Source organism: Anarrhichthys ocellatus, unplaced genomic scaffold, assembly GCF_004355925.1.
Source record: "Anarrhichthys ocellatus isolate YVR2014 unplaced genomic scaffold, GSC_Weel_1.0 scaffold17, whole genome shotgun sequence".
NCBI classification, from domain to species: Eukaryota; Metazoa; Chordata; class Actinopteri; order Perciformes; family Anarhichadidae; genus Anarrhichthys; species Anarrhichthys ocellatus.
The window spans coordinates 4,633,954-4,656,211 of record NW_022280047.1 but is presented as its reverse complement, the minus strand read 5'-3'; the positions used below and the strand labels follow the sequence as shown (position 1 = coordinate 4,656,211).

Genomic DNA, 22,258 nt, shown 5'->3' with positions numbered 1-22,258 from the left:
GGAGGAAATGAGGATGCTTTTGACTGGTAATGTGTAAAATTGGACCAGAATATGTCCACGTTTGAAAGTCAATTACTTTTTCTTTTTTTTCCCTAGTGGTTGTCATAAAACATTCCAATACTGAATATCTCACCTGTAGCTGAACCTTTCTACATGTTTTCACTTTTCTACATTGCTATGGGCAACATTGCCTAGCAACATTGCCTATCTATTGTAATTAATTACCCTTTTGTTTTACACTTTCATTATATGTGTGATTGGTGGGTGGGTGTTACGTTATTCATCAACGACGGTTTATAGCCTAAATACATCTGAGCATGTTCCACATTATCTTTAACCAAGTCAAAGATCACGGCTTGCACACGTTTACGAATACATTTTTAACTGTTTAATCTAGTGAGCGTGATGAGCTGTATTTGGGGAGACAGGTGGGTTTGTTTTTTAAGCTCCTCACAGATTGGAGCAAGGCAAATGTCTTAGACATGCTGTACAACCTGGACTATAAGCCAGTATGGAGAAAGAATTGATGAGTGCAAATAAAGCCAGAGCGACCCTCTAGTCAATCAGCAGCTAAGCAGACAGGGAGAATGGCTGACAGGTGGACAGACAGGTATAAGGTGACAAAGAGGCCTGTAATACAGTCACTAGAATAGGCAGACATGACATAAAGCAAGGACAACATTTACAGACACATAGGCCAATTTATAAAAACATATTGAGGGAAAACTGGAGTGGCACAAATTATTTTGTAATGTTAAATGCAAATAGGAACAAGCACAATATGCATGAGAATAAGCAACCGAGTTTTCTACTCTTTGGGTTCTTATTCTTGCTCTGTTGAAGAAAGCTTTTTAAATCCGTTGATTTATAAAGCTTTCTAAGCATAGCGAACATAAATCAGACACACTGTCTTCGTCAGAGATGGTGTAAAATGTTTACGTAGCATGGCACCATTGACTATGAATGGCAGTGACGATGCTTTGATAGATATGGAGATTTATGAACTAGGCTTGAATCTGTTTTGACTGGTAAAAGTCTATGTGTACTGTGATTAAGCAACCATACATATTTGCTTTGGTGTTTATTGATGAGTATAGGAAAGTGAATGTGATTTAGCTTTTATTGGGATGAAAGACAGAGTCATGGTATACTGAAGCACAGACATTGTATTGTTTTTGTGGGTTATAAAAAACCACAGCCTCATTAAACCTCAGTTTAATATCTACTGTATGAAGAGTGATGTTTGCTCCTACAGCTGTAAGTAAATGAGGATGTCTGCATCTGCATTTTCAACTGCTTTTTCAACCCCTTCTTACCTTCAACTCGTCAAATTGGCAAAATACGACGCCGTAGCAATAGAGGAGTTAAGGACAAAGTCAGGTTATGTAGCATAAAGAGCGACAAATTCCGCTTGGGGTGGCGGTCTGGGGTGATGGATGGGTCAAACAAACACAGGATTTTCCTCTAGGAGAGCGGTGTTTGTGTCCCATGTCAAACCAAAAATCAATGTTGACTTATTTCAAGTTACGTATCGTTGCTACGTACCTTGACGGAGGTTATTTAGTTTACCTAACGTTACCACAACGGATTTCTAACGCTGCCTACTTAACATACTGTCACATGTTTTAATTACTTAACATACTTTTCTTAACCCATACCACCATTATGTTATGAAACGTGGAAAACTGGTGCTAGAGGGGGATACCCAAAGCATCATAGTTTGGCACGTCGGGGCCACTGATTAAACTGTGAGCCGCTCAGCCTTTTTTATTACTTTTTTTACAACTGATTCATGTTATGTAGCTCATTAGGAGTCACAGCCCTAGTGATGATGATGGCATTGCCAATGATAATATAGTTAAACAGTAATTATTTCTGCTAATTAATAATAGTAATTAGATCTGAATGGCTTGATAACTCTGTGCTCCTGCACCGATTAGAGCTGTGTTGTTTGGCCATTAAATATGCCATCTCATAGTCTCTGTTTGCTCATCTACCTCTCTTATCAGACAAACAAACCAAATACAACAACGTCGCGATTATTAGACAAACCGAGAGCGATATGGATACACTGAAAAATGAATGATCATTTTTTTATCAAGTTAAAATGATGCACTCACTCATATGTTGTGCCTCTGAATGCACACGTATGCACAGACAGACACTCGAGTCTGTATCAATTTACAACCCCGTCTTAAACAGATTTGGTGCCCAGCTGCTGTCCTCTGGATTGCTGCATGTGTGTATTGTATGTATGTGTCGCTGTGTATATGTTTGGGAGAGGAAAGTGTAAAAGAAAAGAAGTTGCAAGACACTAATAACTTTGCTGTCACGGTCTTCCTCGTGCTGAAAGACTGACAACATTCCCTCTTTAATCCTCTCAGTGAGGGAAAAGGTGTCGACGTGACATCTGACGCACACAAACTTTTCGGAATGTCTCCCACACTGTCCTCGCTTAACCTTCTGTGCTCTGTGTGCACAGGATTTTTTTTTGTCTTCTTTCTAAATGAATCTCCGTCTAAATCAATGCTGTTGCATGCTGTCTCTCTCCTTAATACGTTGTTAAACCTCCAAAATCCGGCATTGATGCAATCACACCATCGCCTCAGCCCTGTGGCCCCTTAACAAGTCTAATCAATCCTGTTAATTGCTCAGTCAAGACACTGGCAATGACGACAGTGTCATCCGTTTTCCATATCAAATACATCATTAGGTAGTTGCTTTACATAACCACTTTACATAACCACACTCACACACACTCACACACACACACACATCATCCGATCATTAGCAGTGGTCTCAACCAAAGTGCCTTAATTAGGATTACCTTGACCTGCAATGTAACTCATTAAGAATAAAGGAGTCCAGGCAGTAGCATTACTGACACAAGCATTGTGGTTTTTTATCATACAGAAATAACTCTTAAAATAGATAATTACAGTGGCTTGGTGCTTTTATCTAAAACTCTTGACGAGTTATTTGTTCTCTTAGTGTCCCGGTAGGAATATGCATGTACTGTATAGTGGCTTCAGCAAATATGGGACACTTTTGGCCCTGTTCTACTGTAACAGCACAGATACTAGATAGATATTCAACAACAAATCCCTGTTCCTGTCTAATTGAAGTTCAATTGATAAAGGAAAGTTCTTGCTTTTTTCTGTCACATAACTACAGTATTAAAGAATCCATACAAGACTGAAAACAATCTGGATTGGGAGAAATATTAAAAGTTAAAATGCGTCACATCTGGTTGACCAATATGAGATCTAGATTTAAGAACATTCGTACACACTCCTTTCTTGCATTTCTGAATTTTACAATACAGATGCTTACATGTATTCAGTGAACTGGTCAAGGTTGTTTAGCCATTAGGGAACATAAACATCAATATTACTTTTTCATCTTCAATTATCATTTTGATTTAGCAGTAATGAAGCTGGGTGTCATCAGCATAGCAGAAATAGCAATCTTATGTTTTTGAAGGATTTAAGCAAAAGGAAGAACTTTTTTAAAAGAAAAGACGATGACAGGTCACAGACCAGAGACCTCACGAGATACCAGCTTCACCAATGACAAGTGGGAATTAAAGGACCTAAATGGATTTAAATTGGCTTATTGGCAGAAATGGAATAAAGAATGTATAGCTATGTTGTTATTTATGCACAAAGACCTAAAACTAAGAATCGTTGTATTTTTGATAGCTTAGAATGAGACCTTCATATCTACATAGAGAGCGCCACTTCAAGAAGTCTGCCGTGTTGCACTGCCATGTTTCTACAGTAGCTCAGAACGGACAAACCAAACACTGGCTCTAGAGGGCCTTTTGCATTTGTATGTTACTTGAAGGCCACCATAGTTCTTCGACATTAAGGGGTGAGCAGAGGGGTATTCAGTTTGTTGCAATCTGCAGCCTTACAGCTATTTGCCACTTGATCATACACAAAGAAGTTGTGTTCAATTTCATTCAAAAAAGTTCGGTGCCACTAGAAAAAGTTAAAATGTGTTCACTTGTGCTTGTTGTTCTTATGTATGTCCCTGTTAACACCAACCAGAAAACAACACGCATACATGGAAATACTCATACTGCGTACTCAATACAATTGTACACACACGTGTACATGAATTGGGACAGACATGGTCAAAGATTTACAGTCATATGTTTGGCTTAGGTTAGAAACCTATACATGCACGCCAGTGGCGGCTGCTGATTCAAAAAATCAGATTTTACACTAGTTTGCTACACTACTGATTTATCTTACAGTGGGAGCATCCTCCATGCTGTGCAGCCATTGCAGCAATCGTTGCCCATACCAGGGTGAGCGGAATACAGCCGCACGTCGGACCACAGCACGCCGCCTTAGTCCAAGTACCTCGGTACTGCTCAATAACAAAGGGAAACGAAAATTTGGGTTCAATGAATACTTTTGCAGTTTGCAAGTTAAAAGGTATTTTTTTAATATGCCATCTATCACTTTACTGCCAATTAATCACACTCAAGGTAAATACAGTGGTAGTGAATTTGTCCTTTGTTATTGATAGTGTTGTCTATCAATATCAATAGACCTCAGTATCTACATCAATCGACCTAAAGGGCAAAAAACATGCCTCTTATTTTGGATGAGTCACCAACATATGCTTTTGTTTTCATGTCTGTGTTTGTAAGAGTCTACAGAATGCTTTGTATATTTAAGTTTCTAGAAGACAAAAGCATTCAGCACTGACGGGGGCATAGTGCTGACAACCAAAGCCTAAGCTCAGATTAATACAAAGGATAGCATTTGAGTAATACAAATGCACTGATAGCCAAGAATCACTGCCAGTAGGAGCTCATGAATTGAGATATTTACTGAACCTCTTCATCACCTACAGCAGTGAATATGGTGTCAAGTGATCAGTGATGTTCTCAATGTTTGTGTGGGAGCAGGTGTATGTCTGTATGTCTCTCTACCTTTCCTTGTTTTTTTTTCAAAACACTTTCATATAGAGACACATGTTTAACTCTACCTCCCTTTTTCATAGATATCCGTGGTATTGAGGATTTCCTGGACCGGACCTCTCAGCAGGGAATGGACGTTTCCCTTCAGAAGGTGGAATCCAATATCAACATGATGATCACAAGTCTGTTCAGAACATTGCGCGTGGAAGAGCTGCATCGCTACAGGGATACACTACGCAGAGCCGTGCTGTTCATGAGCCCGGCCACTGCCAAGGCTTTTATCACTGAGGTAAGGAGGGTGTTTTTTGTTCCCAAGTTTTCTGTGTAATGGGGAAAGTAACAGTAACCGTAGTTCAAGCTTTTCTCACCCGATATTTTTCATTTAAAGATACGGTAAGGAGCTGGTTAAACAGTCTCAGTTTAGTGCTGATGCCTCTATATGACCTACATAAGGAAACAAGACCATCAGCAAAATGACTGTTTGTATATAGTTATTCTTAATGCTCATCATCGGTGCCACTGGGTTAGACTTGCAAAATCACATGAAATCATGTAGGTTCACCAGAAAATCCTTCAGCTCAGACTCCACCGGGTCCTCCAGCAGCGACCAGCCCTCAGCAGACAGACACAGATCTTGCTTCACTGCCGCCTTCGATCTGCGGTCCGAGCTCTGGCGGGCGGTGGAGAGTTCCACGTCCGGCAAAAGCCGCTTCACATCCTGCCAGGAGTAGAGCTTCGCCTCTCTGCTTCGCTGAAAGCCAACCCAGACACCACGCTGCTGCAGGCCAAGGCCGTATTGTTCGGCATGCTGAAGGCACGGGAGAACCAGAACCAGGACTGAGTGTCGGACCCTGCTGCAGTAAAATAAGAATTTATCTAAAGGTCTATCCGCTTTTGTCCACAGGGACCGCCAAAATCAACACAAGATTAAAGTTCATCTTAGTAGCTTTAAAAAACTCTCGCAGCCCTATTTATTGAGAGGTTAGCATGTCTGATCTAAATCCTGCGAGAGAGCAAGCTAGAGTCAATCAGTGTCGTCAGTCTTGATGGTATACAGCACAACTTACATTGAAACATTATATTTATTTTAGAATATGTGTGTTTAACTACTCCCTTCCCACATACACACACACACACACACACACACACACACTTCCCCACCCCCTCCTGTCATGCTCCTTATCTCTGCAGAAGAAGACAATTAGTGGAGTTCCTTTTGCTCTTATACATAAATGATATGGAGGTCATGGTTGAAAGCAATAGGCTCTAGCATTAGTTATGAATTTATAATTTGAAGTGATAGGATGGGGCTTAATCCCATGTGTCATGTTCTCATCTCAGTTTAATTAAAAGTGACCTCAGAAAGAGCAATCACAATCTAATTTTGCTGGAGGCGTGACAGGGAGGGGGGTGCAAGATGGGGTGTTATTATGTGTCTTTGAAAGTGTATGCGTCAGTATTTGTGTATGAGCAGGTTCCTGTGTGTTTGTAGTCTTAGCGATGTAAGTGTTGCATGGAAAAACACTGAAGTCAGTACACTGTGCCGGCCAGAGGACGACGATAATGTGCCTCAAGGTTTCACTCTCTTGGAATGCTTTAAGGAAATGTTTAAGCCATCGTTAAGTGATTTTTCACCACTAGAGAGCAGACAGACTTCAACACAAACTCACAACAATGAACCTTTTGTTACTGAAGGTTAGGTCAACTACCTCTTCACACATTCAGCAGCAGCACAGCAACATGGTTATATCCCTTGGAAATTGATGAACAAATGCGTCTCTATTATCACTTGGCCATTCGTTCAATGAGATCTGATCTGCAGTAGGTGTGGGAAATTGCTTAAGCTTTAACATTATACAATATGGAAGTGTCAGCCTCCATTTTAGTGTGTGAGTGGAACCCAAATTAGTTTTCCAGAGCCGCTCTCTCTCTCTCTCCTCTCCGGGAAGGTTGACAAAGCAGTCGTTTAATCTAATTTAGTCAGACATTAAGTGGTGAGAGGTTTCTGAGATGAAATGTCAGGAGATGGTAAAGATTGCTGGTTAAGATTTATGATCACATCTCTCTCTTTCTCTCTCTCTCTCTAGCAAGATGGTGAGTAGGGGTAAGGGAGAGAGACAAGGACTGAAAGACAGACACAGACAGGCAGGGAGACATGTGGAGACAGAGAGAGATGACTTGGACCTTGTCTTTTCTCTATCAGAGTTATTTGTGATGTCATTTGTCACCGAAAGCACCTCCCATCCAGATGCATTAGGCCCTGATGTTATATCTAAACTGGAAGCTGTTCCAAAATGTAGAGACTTGGTGGAAGGAGAAAAAAGGGAGATTGGAGATATGGCAGGCCTCGAGAGTGATTAGAAGATGGAAGGCAATTAAGAGAGTGCAAGAAAGTGCCTAAATGTAACATCTCTTAACCTTGAGCAAGAAGGTTTTGTGTCTCTGTAATTGTCCTCACTCTCCAAACAAAGCACTTAAACAAACAGGAACTAATACAGGAGGGATGTTAAGTAATTCAGTGCATTAAGGAAGATCTAAAGGAAGTAAATGTGGTGCTCAAGCATGTACTGTAATTTGTTCAACTGCCCCCACATTGATGCAGGCCATGAGATGTTGGTCTTATAGGTTAACGACAGAGAGTCTTATGTCAGTTGATGGTTGCACATATAGACCACACATGCAAATCTGTAAATCTGAGAAAGACTGGTTTTGAGCCAAACCTTGAGGAGAGATGCGCGTTATCATGAGCTTCTTGGCTCATCTCTTCATTATTGTGACTTTGATATGAGTCTCTGTCCTTGCTCTTCTGTAATTTGTGGCTTTCATGTTCTTGTTGTGATGTGAGCTCAGCAGGAAATATCTGCTGGATTCTCAGTAGAATGTCTTCCACCATGCACATCCATGCATTTTACCACAAAAGCACACGGATATACACTCACAGCCAACATGCTCAGTCACTGTTCTGCATTATTTAACATTTACTTGCTCTGCTGCCTTTTTTCAGTTTAGTGCATATGGGTGTACCATCCACTGCCAACAAGGCTCATTGCTGGCACATGCATCTCCCTATTCCACCCACTGTAGTCAGAGGAGCAAAGTGGCTTTCTTGCCCTAAGACCATTGTCTTATTACAAATATTGCTTGTCATGAATTATGAATGGCTTTCCTGGACTTACTCAGCTCATAAAGGGCCAATAACTCGATGAGTTTAAGAAAATGAAAATTGCATTGTTGCTGGGAGGTTTTTTCATGGGTGAAATATGCCTGTTAGTTACTGAGAGACGAAGCGTATAAACAGGGACTACAGTACATAATCCTATAACATCAGTATACAGTCATACATATTCATATTCTAACAACAAATTATTACAAGGCTGTAACCAGGTTATCAGTAGTAGTTTTTGAATTCTGCATTGTCAGTGTTTATTCTTGCTGGTTTATTACAGTGGGATTTGAGGAGAGCTTAAACCAAAGAGAATGTGACTTGATAGAGGCACAGCCTTTTCATATTCTTTCATTTGTAAGAAAACATTTAATGGTATTTATAGGACGGTGTGTTATAAAAACAACATTGTCTTGTCCATCTGTGTTTCTTGCCACTGATCATACATGTTGTAGGCAGACGTAGCATGAAATAATGAGTGAATTAATATAATATTAATAAAAGTATTAGTATTTGGAAATTGGACCATAACCATGAGTCAAAATTTGCTCAGGCGGAGTTAGTCTTCTGTCTCTCTCTCTCTTACAAACACACACACACACACACACACATAGACTTCATATTAGAGATGCAAAGAAGCGGAAAAATATAAATTTTGCCATTTGATCTCAAAGCGTTAAAATTTCAAAACGTTGCCATTTTGGGACCATTTTCTCTTTAACTGACATTTCTCACTTGAAGGGCCTTCAAACGGGTCGGAGATTATTCCAGAGATGACAGATGTTGCAAATCAAACATGAAGAAAAATATTCTGTGTAAGACATGTTGAATAATGCATTCACTGAATATAGCTTGTATCCAAAAAGTTTTTATTTTTTGCCCAAGTAAAAGCTGCTCTTATCACTGTCCACTTGCCTAATAGAACCGGAAAATACTCAATTATGTTGATGTTTGACCGGAGACAGACAAAGATACTGTAGTGTTGGAGAGTTTATTACATTGTACATTATATAGTATTTTATGTCAGCAGAACATTGGGAACATTGACAGCTCCATATGACCCAAAGAAAATGCAACGAGACATTCTGCATTGTTCACAAAATATAAAAAAAGTCAATACTCCTCAGATTGCTGACTGTTTTGTAAAATCAACTTGACACAGCTTTCTACTTTTTTAGTTTCTAGTATTTTTGATCATACTATCAGGTCTGTTTCATTTTTCTTTTGCTGACAGTTCCCCAAACTCGGACAGAAATGTTACTGTATATTAAGGCCCTGTGATCTACGCTCCTCTCCTGAAGAATAGCCTGAAGAAAAGGCATTTGGACCATGACGAACTTAGAAGTTATTTTACTCAGTGGGTGGAATTTTGTTGTTACAGTCTGGGTGGGTGGCTCTGCTGAGAGCTGTGTGCTGAACAAGTTGTGGAGTTGTCATAGCTTCAGGATTGTACTTTTTCTACTGTCGCTCTCTCTCTCTTTCCATTAATATGTGGGCTTCTGCTCTTACTTTATTTTTTGTTGATTGCGCTCATCTTAAACTGTAGCAGCACAACACCCCATCTAAGATGTACCGATTATAGTGCAATGAACGTGAAGTTAAACTCATCAAAAAATCTACGGAGGTCTTTGGAAAAATCCTGTCTGCCTAGACCTTAAAGAGTAACCATTTCAATTTTAAAGTAAGCCAAGGAGAGCTGCAAATGCCAGTGTTTGGTCATATAAGACCAGCTAGCAGACTGTGTCGGGTTTAAACGAGGTCTGACATTCAAAGATTTAATTGATGAGTCTAAAAGAAGCTGTGCCAAAGAAGATTCATATTTGATGCCACAATAGCAGGTGCATTGGTAACAAATAGGATGTAAGTAGTAATGACAGCAGTACAGATAATTATCGCCATACGCATTGGAAAAGAGTCCAACTCACGCATTCCTTGCACTGAGAGAGACAAAGAAACACAGTCACCAAAAACTATTTATCTTGAAAGGAATAAGTAAGAAAGCACTTTTATCCAATGCACAGGCAGAGGTAAGAGCTGAAATCAGCCTTAACTCCTTTTCTTATATCCAGAGAGGTTATGGAAAGCCTAAAGTATCCCTCTATTTCACAGCTTAGCGGTAAGGGACCAGCACTGGTGGCCTATAAAAAAAATGATATGTTTGATGGTGGGTTTAGACCCCTCTGTGCTCAAAGAAAGATATCATTTTTGCCCGCAATATTGCAGTGTTCACTGATACAGTAATGTGAACAACATGACTATGCAGGAAACGAAACAGCTTATTTTCCTGCTAGTTCTTTTCTGCATTCAAAATATGTGCTTAGAAGTTCTGTTGTCGGCTGTCCCCTTTCTTTGATGTGCACACGGGCATACTCTATATAATTACTGTTAAATGTAGGGCTTGAGCAAACACAAAGCCTCACTGTTGGTGGGAGAAAGTCAAATCCTTAGTGCAGTTATCACAGAGAGGCTGTGAAATAACAGGCAGAGACGGCGGTGGCCGGACTGAGCCACAATAGAACTTGTGGGATTTTTTTTACGAGACATTTCAGATGTGGCAACGCATTTATTTTAAATTCTGTTGATTTCTGCCTCGGCAAAATCAACTGTTTCCCGCATTTTCATCTATTTTTGGTGTCAATGAAAGCAACACGGATGAGACAGGCAAACAAAGAACTTTATATACATTATCACCACCATGCTTATTGTCAAAACATTTTTTTAAAAAGAGGTTTTTTTCTAAGTCTTGTGTCATCTCGTGACCTTTACCCACAATACAGCACGGACTATGAACATAGGTTTGTCTGAAGACCCCTTGAGATTGTCTTTGCTAGACTTTTGTAAAATATTCAATTTAAAGTAGCATCCCTGCCCACAGGTGTAACGAAGAAGCACCAGTCAAAAATATGCTCTCTTATGTGTGACCTCTGTCTTTTTGGAGAGCAATTTTCTTTGTTGTGGGCAATTTTTGTACTGATCCGATCTGATCACCTTTTAAAATACATTTTCAATTCATTCTCTACAATCACCCCTGAGGGGTCGGGATTAGCAGGCTTCTACTGCTAAAATCAGATGTTGTGATCCTGCTTTGCTCCACTGCCATTGATGAATATGTATTTCCTCATCAACATCCTGTGCATGAATTTTCCACAATTTATAATGAATTGTCTCTGATTCATTTGGGCCCCAAAGGCCATGAAATATATGCTTGAGAAGACAACGTGGGCTATCAATTACAGTCAAAAAAGGATAATTTCTCCACAGGATGCATATTATATTGTATTATATCATATTGCATTACATTGTCTTGTATTAAGTTATATTAAGAATTAAAACTAGATGTTTGAAGCTTGGGATATATAAGACAAATTGATCCAACGGCTAACTGATCTTCTTGTCTTATCATTCGGTATATCCGTGTGTTTCTCTTGTCTTTTCCCATATATTTGAGTGCCTTATATATTTCTGTGCTTCTGTTTGCTCAGTACTCTTACATATGAAATGACTGTATCGCTGGACTTTTCCACTAAATGTAAACATCTTTTAAAATGAGGGGGAAATTGTGACTCAGTATACGGCCTTCCATATGTTCTCATCCTTTGCGTCTTCCTCTCCACCTCCTCTTTTGCTTTTGCTTACTGACACATGAAGGTTGTCATTTCTGCCAGCCTCTCTCTGGAGTTCACTTTTAGTGAACTTTTCGCACATTAACCACTCGGCTACAGAGGGCAGTGGGCTGGCAGGGCATTGTCAGAATCAATTGATGGGTAGAAAATGACAATGATTAAAATGAAGATTTGTGGGTAGTATGATTGAATCGTTTAACTTATTGAGATATTTTTCATCATTCATCAGTTTGTGCGTCACAACCTGTGTCAATGGAGCATGACGAGCAAGTGTCGACATTTGTAATTATAAGACATGTCGGAGAGGGTGTATGTGATGGAATGACAGACAGTAAGAATGTGGACAGCAGGCTATACAGACGGGTGACACAGGACAGTAGGCAGAGAAAGAAATAAGTGGAGGGATCAACTGAGGTCGGTGAAATAACAGGGTGAGGTGGGATAGGGATTAACAAAGATTAAGTTGTCTTCAAATGCATTTAAATTGATTAATGGACCGACTTTACTTATTTTACAAAACTTCAAAAACTAATGGACCTCCTATCACCTACAATACAATATGCTCAGCATTTTTGAGTTAATCTCCAATTAATACTCACATGCATGGCCCAGACCTTTAGGACTTTGACATTTTGTACTTCTTCCTTGGTAGGGGTCAGTGGAAAAGTGATTTTGAAGGGCAAGGCAGAATTCAGCGAGAGATAAAGAGAGATAAATGGTTGATGTAGAGGATGTGAAGGATGAACAGAAACGGTTCAAGAGAGATGGTGATGGGGACGAAGAAGAAGGACACTCTTTAGTTGAGAACAAAGAAGAATCAATGACAGAATGTGAACACACACAGAAGCAAATATCCACCAAAGTAAAAAGTAGCTTGTATCTTTCTGTTGAGACATGGTGAGACATCCCAGATGCTGCTTCCACAATGCCACTTGCCTCTCATTCGCCAAATCACACACACACACACACATATTCACACACTGATGGCAGCAAGCTACCATGCAAGGCACAGGCCTAACTATCGGGAGTAACTGGGTTCAGTGTCTTGCTTAAGGACACCTTGACATGTTGCTTTGAGGAGCTGGTACTGCTAATTCTTCGTCAAGTGCCTCTGCCAGCTCAGCCACGAGTAGCCCCACTTCTCTTTGGTTTGGCCATTATCAGGCTTATACCACTTTTTCTGAACTCACCATAACCTGATCGTGACCAAACAAAAAAGGATATGAAAACATGCATTCAGACAAAACAGATGCACACACGTCTAGAGAAAAAGAGAGGGAGAGAGATAGAGACAGCATCCTCTGCCGTCCACTTTCCAGTGCAGTTAAAAGGGCACTTCAAGGGCTTGGCTCTAGCTCTCTCCTTGAACTTTATCACCAGACAGAGATGGCATTATGTTCTTATCTCAACAAACAGAGTGTGAGTGTGTGTGTGTGTGTGTGTGTGTGTGTGTGGGATGTGAGATGTGCGTTGACATTAAGGTTTTATCTGGGCACATGGAGCTGGAAGCACAATGATTATAGAGCATTACTGCTAAAGGACTGAAAGGTTGGCTGTTTGCGTGTGTGTGTGTGTGCATGTGCTTATCTTCCTGTGTATATGTGTGCGTGTCTGTGTGTAGGTGTGTGTGTGTGTGCGTAAGGAGCACCAAAGGTGAGCGCTATTGACTGCCGCTAGTACAGCCACTAATGGGGACGCCAGTAAGTACTTTAGAGATGATACAGATTGTGTGTGTGTGTGTGTGCGTGTGGGTGTGTGTGTGTGTGTGAGCTTGCCACCACACTTTTTATTCTTTTGCAATGTGCTTATCTGTTGTGTCTTTCTCTCTCCACTCCTCTGTTTTACCTGCTACATACTCGAACGCTCGCATGCGCGCAAACACACACACACACACACTCACTCACACACTTCACCTCACCTACACACTCTCCATGCATGCTTTGCCCTACAAGCATCATTTAGATTCCCGCTCTTCCACCATCATGTTTCCACATCTATCCATCTATCGTCCCTTCGTCGATGTATTTCCCTCCACCCTCACCGGCATAAACACACACTGTTTTGTTTTTTATGTCACATGTGTGGGTCATTATATCAAATATCAAATAGCTGTAGGTCATAGTGTGGTGTTTAGTGACAGACAGCAAATTGAAGGCCATCCCTCCTTATCTCCCTATACTTCCGCTGCTTTGACTTCTGGAACATGTTTTGGGCTGTTGCATCCCCTGGTTATTCCTGTGCTCAGTTCCTAATGGGATTAATGTTGTCAATTGAGAAGAGACAGAGAGATGAAGCATAATGAAATTAGAAATGAAAAGGGGATGGTTTATGTGAGAGGAAAAGGCAGGCAAAGAGTGTGTGTGTGTGTGTGTGTGTGTGTGTGTGTGTGTGCAGTGACGAAGGACAAATTGGGGGATGGTCATGGATGGGAGACTCATGGGAAAAAAAGGCACATAAACAGATAAGAGCATGGCATGTTTCAATAGAAGACACCGAGTTGCTTTAGGTACAGCACCTTGCTTACAGCTGGCAATAAAGCAGAAAGATTTCTTTTCCTAAAGCCTCTTACTGTGTATGGCTGAATGGCCACAAACAACATAATAGCTTTTAAGAAGAGAGACATCTATGGCGGAATGCACTCTGTATGTGTTTTTTGTTTTGTTCTTGCAGATAGCGTAAATATTGTCCTTATAACAAAAAAGAATACTCTGAACAGTGAAAAATACAAAGGAATAAGTTGAGCTCTGAATGCCGCCCGTGTATTTTAGAGTTGGTGTCTCGTAAATACAATAATATATCTTATTTTGAATAAACAGGTGTTTCTCAGTTCTGTATAATCAAATCTTTGGACATGAGTCATGCGCCGCCATGGATCCTTGACAGAAATGTGACTATCACCACTGTGATTTACCTAAAAGTGAAAAGCGTTTAACTTAAAAGCAACCCACATGCAACATAGTCCTCCCACCAAAACAAGGAGGTCGGACGAGATGCTTGGTTTGTTGTCTCAGTGCCAACTATCAATCTTGATTTCTTTGTAACCAAGAAAGGCGATCTTTCCCTTCAGTGCTCACGTTTCATTTTATTTTTGTACATGGTGTTATTGATGGTCCTCTTCAAGTACCTTCAGTATGCTGTATAATCCTTCTAAGACTTGCCGACAGCAGCTGGAACTGAAGACTGTATCACGAATGAAAATTGACAACTCTGCCAAGCCGAGTCAAGGAAAATACACACACATGCACAGGCCAATTTCCAAACACTGCGATCCATGGAGACCCTCTGCTGTGTGTGGAAGTGTGCATGTTTGGATAGGTTTGTGTATTTACTGTGTGAGGAATCCAAAACGCGAGTGAAGTTGTTTGAGGCCTGTGTGTCTGGATTGATTTTTTTTGTTGCTCAAAGTAAGAGTTACCCATTCATTTTGTTCTTTATCGATTATTCTGTTTGTCATGTGTGATATCTGAGACAGATTGGACTGCATTTCCCCCTAACTTGCAGAGCAGCTGCATTCCAGCGCACTGTTCCAGCATTTCCAAAGGTACCCAATGAGCCAGAAGGAAGGGCATAATTCTTAGGCAGACAGCCTATTTACTGCTTCCTTGTGGTTTACATTTTCATCTCACCTCTTCCTTTTGCTGTCTCCTTTTCCTTGTTCCCCCTTCCCTTAGCTCTCATTTTCTCCCTCCTCCTGTTCCCATCATGCACTGTTTTTATTTTTCTCTTCAGACTGTGTGTCGGTGTGTTGTTAACACCGTGGGTTTCTCTTTTCTTTATGTACTCGAGGGTGTAGCTGTCTCTCTTCCTCTCTCAGAGACACAAACATGTAAATGATACGCTTGAAAACATGTTTGAAAACTGTCTCCCTCCCACAAAAGACCAGCAGGAAATGCAGGAATAACATGATTTGATAATTGAGAGGTGAAGGTGAAATTTCTCTTTAGGGTCACTTGATCTTTTGTCTCAGCTTTGCTTTGGTTTTAGAGCACAGTGCCCCATGGCTTTGATTTTGCGTCAATGACATATTCATGAAGCATCCTACATGCTCTCAGCAAAGACTAGAAGTTTTCCTTTGTGAATGAGTTTTTAGTTTTTGTCAGTAGGTGTGCTGTAGCTTCAACTTAGCATTATTAGGTGTACAACAAGGTAGTTTATTGTTCAATACCTCCTGGAACCGGGATCTGATGATAGATTACAGCTCTGCTGCTCTGCAGCTCTCCTAAATAGGGGAGATAGAATGACTGTCTCCAGTTAAAGAAAGACGATTGAAGGCTGTTAGTCCTTTGAGAGTGCCACAAAGGATTAGGAGTATTCTCCAAGATGCTTGAAAAACACAGTCACAAGAGCAAACTATTGAGTTAAGAGAGTTGTCTGTTTTGGTGTCTATCAGTTATTTAAAGTTACTCTATGATGCAGTACATCACGTCTTCTTTCATAAATGATACACAGTATGCATGTATTTAAAGTAAGACAGTAATGTACATGTGGTTATGATTTTTGTTTTCTTCTGAAAAGTTAAATTTGCTGTAAAATGGCTACTTAATATCTCAGTAAAGCAAAAGTGATGTTGTATAGGATATTAACTGATTAAAGCAAGAAAGACACAATTATCTCAGAAATATCAAAACTATCTTAACAATAGAGCACTATATAGAGGTCAATTATTTTGAACTGAATTAATTAAATATGCAATTAGCAACTCAATTTCACAGCTGACAGCCTTCCTTTACAGGGTTTAATGCCGGTTGAAATTATCTTATAATGTTAAGTCTTTTTATCATTTAAAGCTTAGGAAAAAAAAAAAAAAAACTTGATTAAAAGGATTTAAAATGAGCTGAATTATGTGGAGCCCCCATCAGCCCCCAGAGTTACCTGTAAAACATGAGTTCACACTGGGGTCAGCTCCTCTGGCTGGCAACATTAGCATATGCTTCAGCCCCTGGAGGCCTGATCAGATGTGTAATTGAGGGCCATAACATCTGCTACTCTCCACCATATCCAGCTGGTTATTCCCTTCAATTGCTCACTCACTCAAACACCAACCCTTCATCCTGTGACACTAATACGACCCGTTTCTCTCCCCCCAGTGGTAACTGCTCAATCTCATGTTGGAAGGTTGTTAGGCTGTGACTTATGGTGACCCCGAATGCAAAAACAGGATCTTGGATTGTGATGCGCTTTGCTCGTTCTTTTAGCATTTTCGAGAAATTGCTCTGCTCTTCTATTGGTATTTTTTGACTTGTGTATGTATGCAGCCTTGCTGTTGAATTTAAAAACATAATTCATGCCTTGTGTTTACTGGTTTTGTGGTTGAAAGATCATCTGGTTTGTGTGTGTCTTTCTGTTTTTTGTAAATTGCTTTGGACGAGTCTATTTCAGACATTATACGTTATCAGTTGCTCTGAGCCTGTAATCAGGACAAGGGTGTGTTTGCACACGCTAAAGGATACACATACATGTGTCTGTGTCAGACGTCGAAGAGCACTGTCCAACGCTTTGGGAGTGAGAACAAGTTGGCAGTACAATGTGTACGTTTAGACAGTGTGTACTGTGCAGTATGAGTGTGCTTTTGTGTATGATTGACACTTGAAGATATCGCCCATATCGTGTGTCAGGAACAGTTGACCCGAGCTGCGCTTTTCACATATTGCAGTCAGGGAGAGGGACTGATGGATGGACAGTCGGACTGACTGCAGACAGATAAAAGGAAGTAGAGGAATCATTATACAGTGTATAAGATTAGTCAACCTGGAGAGGCAGAGCGGGCTCATTAACACACTTCAGCAGCTCGGTCTGCACACACACACACACACACACACACACACACACACACACACGTTCATTTGCCCTCTCTATCACAGACACGCAAGTATGCTCACACAAAGGTATCCATGCTTTCTTTCTCTCCGTCTGCCAATCCATCCATCTCCATCTGTCTTGCGTTCATAGTTTCACACACACAAACACGTACACAGACAACCTTCCAGTCCTCTCATCTGACCTTACCACAGGCAATTTCAGTTGGTATGTTTTTTGACATTGTAGGGCATGGGTCAATCTTTTAATTTACCTGTGTTCTGCTCTCTTCTGCCCTGTTTTTCTCCGAACTGACATGACATATCACCAACTGGGCCACTGAGCCGATGCTGGGTATTTTCTTCTTGTTGCCGCTTTTCTCGTAAATATGGTTTTACAAAGGCCAATAAAAGCCTGTAATCTAAAGATGATTGTCTATTATTTTGGCTTATATTCTACTTTTAAAGTTCTATTGATGTAGATGTAGATGAGTAAACAGCATTACTTGGAACTTACTGGCCTGTGCTTGGGTGCCAAGGTATTTTAAGTGTACAGAGTCTCATTAGGCAAGGCAAGTTTATTTGTGTAGCACATTTCAAATAAAGTATTCATTGGTTTGGTTACATTAAGTTATTACAGGCTTGCCAGCCAAAATGTTTTATTGTAGACAGAAAGTTAGCTTTCCAAATTCAGTCAAGGATTGGCTCATGGTTCAACGTTGAAGCTCTTTGAATATTTATTTATGCGACCCAGTCTGATGTTTACAGCAAGGGTATTTTTAGACACTAAAAATAGACAATTAAACATTGAAATGTCATTTTTTCCTGGCAATGTGGTATGCCTTAATTTAATGTTCAGTCAAATCCCATTATTGCAATGAATTGTAAATGAATTACAGAAACAATGGTATGGAATGAGCAGAATGCAAGCTTGTGAACTGAATCTAAGTTTGTATGTTGTGGGTAGATGGACATTTAATATGGGTTATGGACATGCATACTAAATGTATGAAATAAAAACAAGTCCCCCTTTTACTGCTGGAACAAAACAGTTAGTAAATCAATTAAAGCACACACAGACAGACACACACAAACTGTTTAGACCTCTGAAGACAGCTTATTCTATTTGATCCAGCCATTGATCAGTTAATATCTAAATGTCAGCTTGCATATTGTCATATTTGCTTGGGCTGCTTGTGGTGCATGTGTGCTATTGTATGGCAATGCTTGTGTGTGTGTCTGTGTGGATCTGTGGTCTGATCAATACACTGAAAGGCTGACATTCACACACATACCCGCAAAGCCTTGTGTGCTTCAGCATACACACACACACACACACACACACACACACAGGGTGAACACAGAAACCAACACACCCAAACACAGTTCACGGATGATGGATGTCTTGCATGTTGGCCTTGTTACCCTTTGCCATCACAACACATACCAAGACTTTCGCTGTCCTAGCATTATATTATATGTCATCCAGAAAAAGAGAGTGGAGACAGTGAGGGCAATAGAGATACAGAGAGAGAGCGGAATGTATGGCTGCTGAAACATGCCTGCTGAAAGGACAAAAAGGACTTTTTTCCTTCTCTCCATGTTTTTTTTATTATCAGAAAGTGATTGATCAATAATGCCATTGGTGAGCAGGGCGAGGCCTTGTCAACATGAGGTTTGCTGGCTTTTGTTGAGTGTGACGGCTCTCTGTTGTGTGTGTGCTTGTGTGGGTTAGAGAGAGATGGAGCAAGATTGGGTCAGATTTCAGATTGGGTTTGCAAAAGAGACAATGTTCTTGAGCGATCACAAAAAAAATCACACACATAAATTAACACACTCGCACATGGACACAATCTGGTTTCTTTAATATCTCTCTCTCTCTTTCTCTCTCTCTCTCTATCTCTCTCTCTGTCTCTCTCCTTTGCCCCCACTTCTCTCTGTCTCACTAGCATACAAGCACAACCTTTATAGACTGTGTAGATTGTTGTTGTGTGACCACGGCTGGATCAGACTAATTAAACAGACAATGATGGTGGTAATTTAGAGTCATTAGTTGTTGGGAGGAATCACACAGGCCTTTGACACCCCTCTGACTCATTTCATAGTACGGTCCAGTGCATCCAGGACCAGTACTTTGCTCTCTGTTTCCGGGAGAAATATCCCTTTTTGCACTGCGATGCTATAGATAAAAGTCAGGGTTTTTCAACTCTGTTTAGATTCTACATGGAATGCTTTCACTGTAAACCGTTTCGTACTATGATACACAAAAACAATATATTCAATAATGTGGTTATTGCTACGTGTACGAAAAGTAAGTTTTAGTACATGTCCACTTTTCACACTTCTTTTACTTCATCTCTGTTGTAAGCTGCAGTGCAGAATGGGATCAATCAAACACCTCATACCGAAAACATGGAAAACATTCAGCGACTGCTTCCTCTATTGCGAGTGCATCTCAGCAGATGCCATCATGCACGATGACTAGAGGCTGGAGATGTGATCTGCAGTACATTGCTATTTCATCGGTGAACTTCTTGTGCCGAGGCATTAGGTTTTCAGCGTAATCATTCTCGTCAACGCAATATCTCAGGTACACCTTTGTCAAATTACACACAAACGTCAACCTCGAGTCAAGGGTGAGCTGATCAGAATTTGGTGGTTAAAAGTTACTCTGACCTGTAAAATCGTTTTTTTGGGCAGAATGACAATTTCGCACAAAGATGAATTGATGACGTTTTTGTTACATGGATGTAAAATGCAACTTGCCTAGTTGGCGGAGACATACAACTGCAAGGCGGTAATTCTAGTTCATTTTATTTTGGAGTGTGACAATCTCTGAAAGTTTAGTTCCAGGCCGTGAGATACAACAAAACATTGTAGAATGTGACTCTCAAAGGTAAATATATAGCCCTCTGCAGATGGCAGAAATGTACCATAAGTGTGGCGTCTACTATTTATTATGGATTTAAACATTTGTGTGCACATTTTGACGGTGTTTTAATGGTTTTATTACTCATATGCCATTTGTCCAACTCAGTCGCTGAACACTTTCATTTAATGTTATGCCATTACTCTAGACTACCATGACTGCTTACCTTTTATGTCTCAGTGGCCCAACTGTATTATATTACGTTAATCCCTTACTTAAGGATCCCTGAACCTTTCAATTTTCTTACATTTTTAGTGTTTTTGAAGACAAGAGGTTTAGTTCCACTTTTACAACCAAAAGTATTCTGAATTATTGTGAACTTAAACCATAGACAAGACACAGATGCCTTAAAAATGAAACACAATATTTACCGTTTGTTGTTGGCTGTGTGTATTTGCTCTGTGTCCGCCGGCGGGGAAAATGTTTTGGGCTTGTCGCTCCACTTGGCTTTCAGTGTTGGCACTTTATGCACTCAAGCCATGTTCTGCAGTAACAAGTCATACTACACAATGTTATTGTCCAAAGACAGTGTCTAACATGACAAGTCCCTGCCTCAGACACAGCTGTCACATCCCAGACGTGTACGTACATGCGTGTTGGGTGAGTTATGTCTACATGACATGCAGGTAGCATCTCATATATTGCCATGATTATTTATGGGGATGTGTGTAGAGTGCAGGGTGTATTTGATTATTCTTACAGCATGGCAGCAGAAGAACAAACACAAGGCTTGAGTTTAGCAGCTAATGTGCTAACAGAATGCATGCCAGTGGAGTGCTTGCTTGTGCGTGTGTGTATTTGTATTTGCCTGTTTGCATGCCATCAATCAACGCTCAGTGCTCCTCTGCCAAGTATGGAAATCAAAAGAGCAGAACAGTGTCATAATGCGCCGCCCTCTGCTTGACATCACCTCTCTACACACACACACACACACACACTTGATATGAAGTCACCCATTCAAACATGCATAAGGCACGCTGTGGGAGTAGCAGCTGTTTTGATGTATGGGGGAGAAGATGCATCAGTTAGCATGCACTTACAGCTCAATTTCCTTTGCAAAAATTCCATCTCCTCTCCTTATTTTTAGTAGTGGTAATGTTTTAAAGTGTTCTGAGACATGCAAGTTAGACACAGGGAAAGAGTCTGTGATTAGGTAGGAGAGACTGGAATGAAAGAGGAAGGTGCAAAGAGGTGTCATAGTTCATTGATTGATAAAATTGAGTTTTTAAGTGGGAACATAGAAAACTGAACAGTATGAAGTTGCCTATAGCCTTTAAATAGGCAAAGAAGTGGTTCCTCGTTCCTTTGTAGCCCGACAGTTCATGTACCTTATTTTAAAGTGTTGCAGCAATAGGAAACCTAATGAAGAAAGACATCAGAACATGGGTTACTTTTCTGGGAGTTATAGTATCACAAGAAACTTCTAGTCCCTCTTCTTTTTTTTCCAGCATCTCCTCTCTCTCCGTCTCTCCATTGGTCGCTCATCTATGCCCGCTTTCTATGCCCCCCCCCCACGCACATATGTAGTCAGAGAAACACTATTTAACTATAGTAATCCAAAAGCATCATTTTTTCACCGCGTAAATGGATGCATAACCGTATAACACAGCAAATAAAATGACTTTTCTGTGGCGAATACTGCGTTAGTGGACAGTGAGGGAATGGAGTGGTAGAAATGGATCTGTGCTTTTAGATGTTTGTCTTCGTGTAACTTTTGTGTGTGCGTGTCTGTGCTTTCACAACTTGGGCTCGCATGTTTAAGGGTGAAGCTTGGATATTCCTAGTTCAGAGCTTGGGCTGTAGGCTGTTTGC

General features: G+C 40.5%; 1 protein-coding gene across 3 annotated transcripts in view; it reads left to right on the top strand.

Moving 5' to 3' along the window:
- grid2 (glutamate receptor, ionotropic, delta 2) overlaps positions 1-22,258 on the top strand; it is a 438,522-nt gene that overhangs the window by 267,174 nt on the left and 149,090 nt on the right. For all 3 annotated transcript variants that reach the window (XR_004213070.1, XM_031856266.1, XM_031856267.1), the window contains exon 4: positions 5,020-5,225. Coding sequence is in view for 2 of the 3 variants with exons in the window: in XM_031856266.1 (XP_031712126.1) it covers positions 5,020-5,225 (206 nt within the window). In the remaining variant the exon portion in view is untranslated. The remainder of the gene's footprint in view (positions 1-5,019; positions 5,226-22,258) is intronic.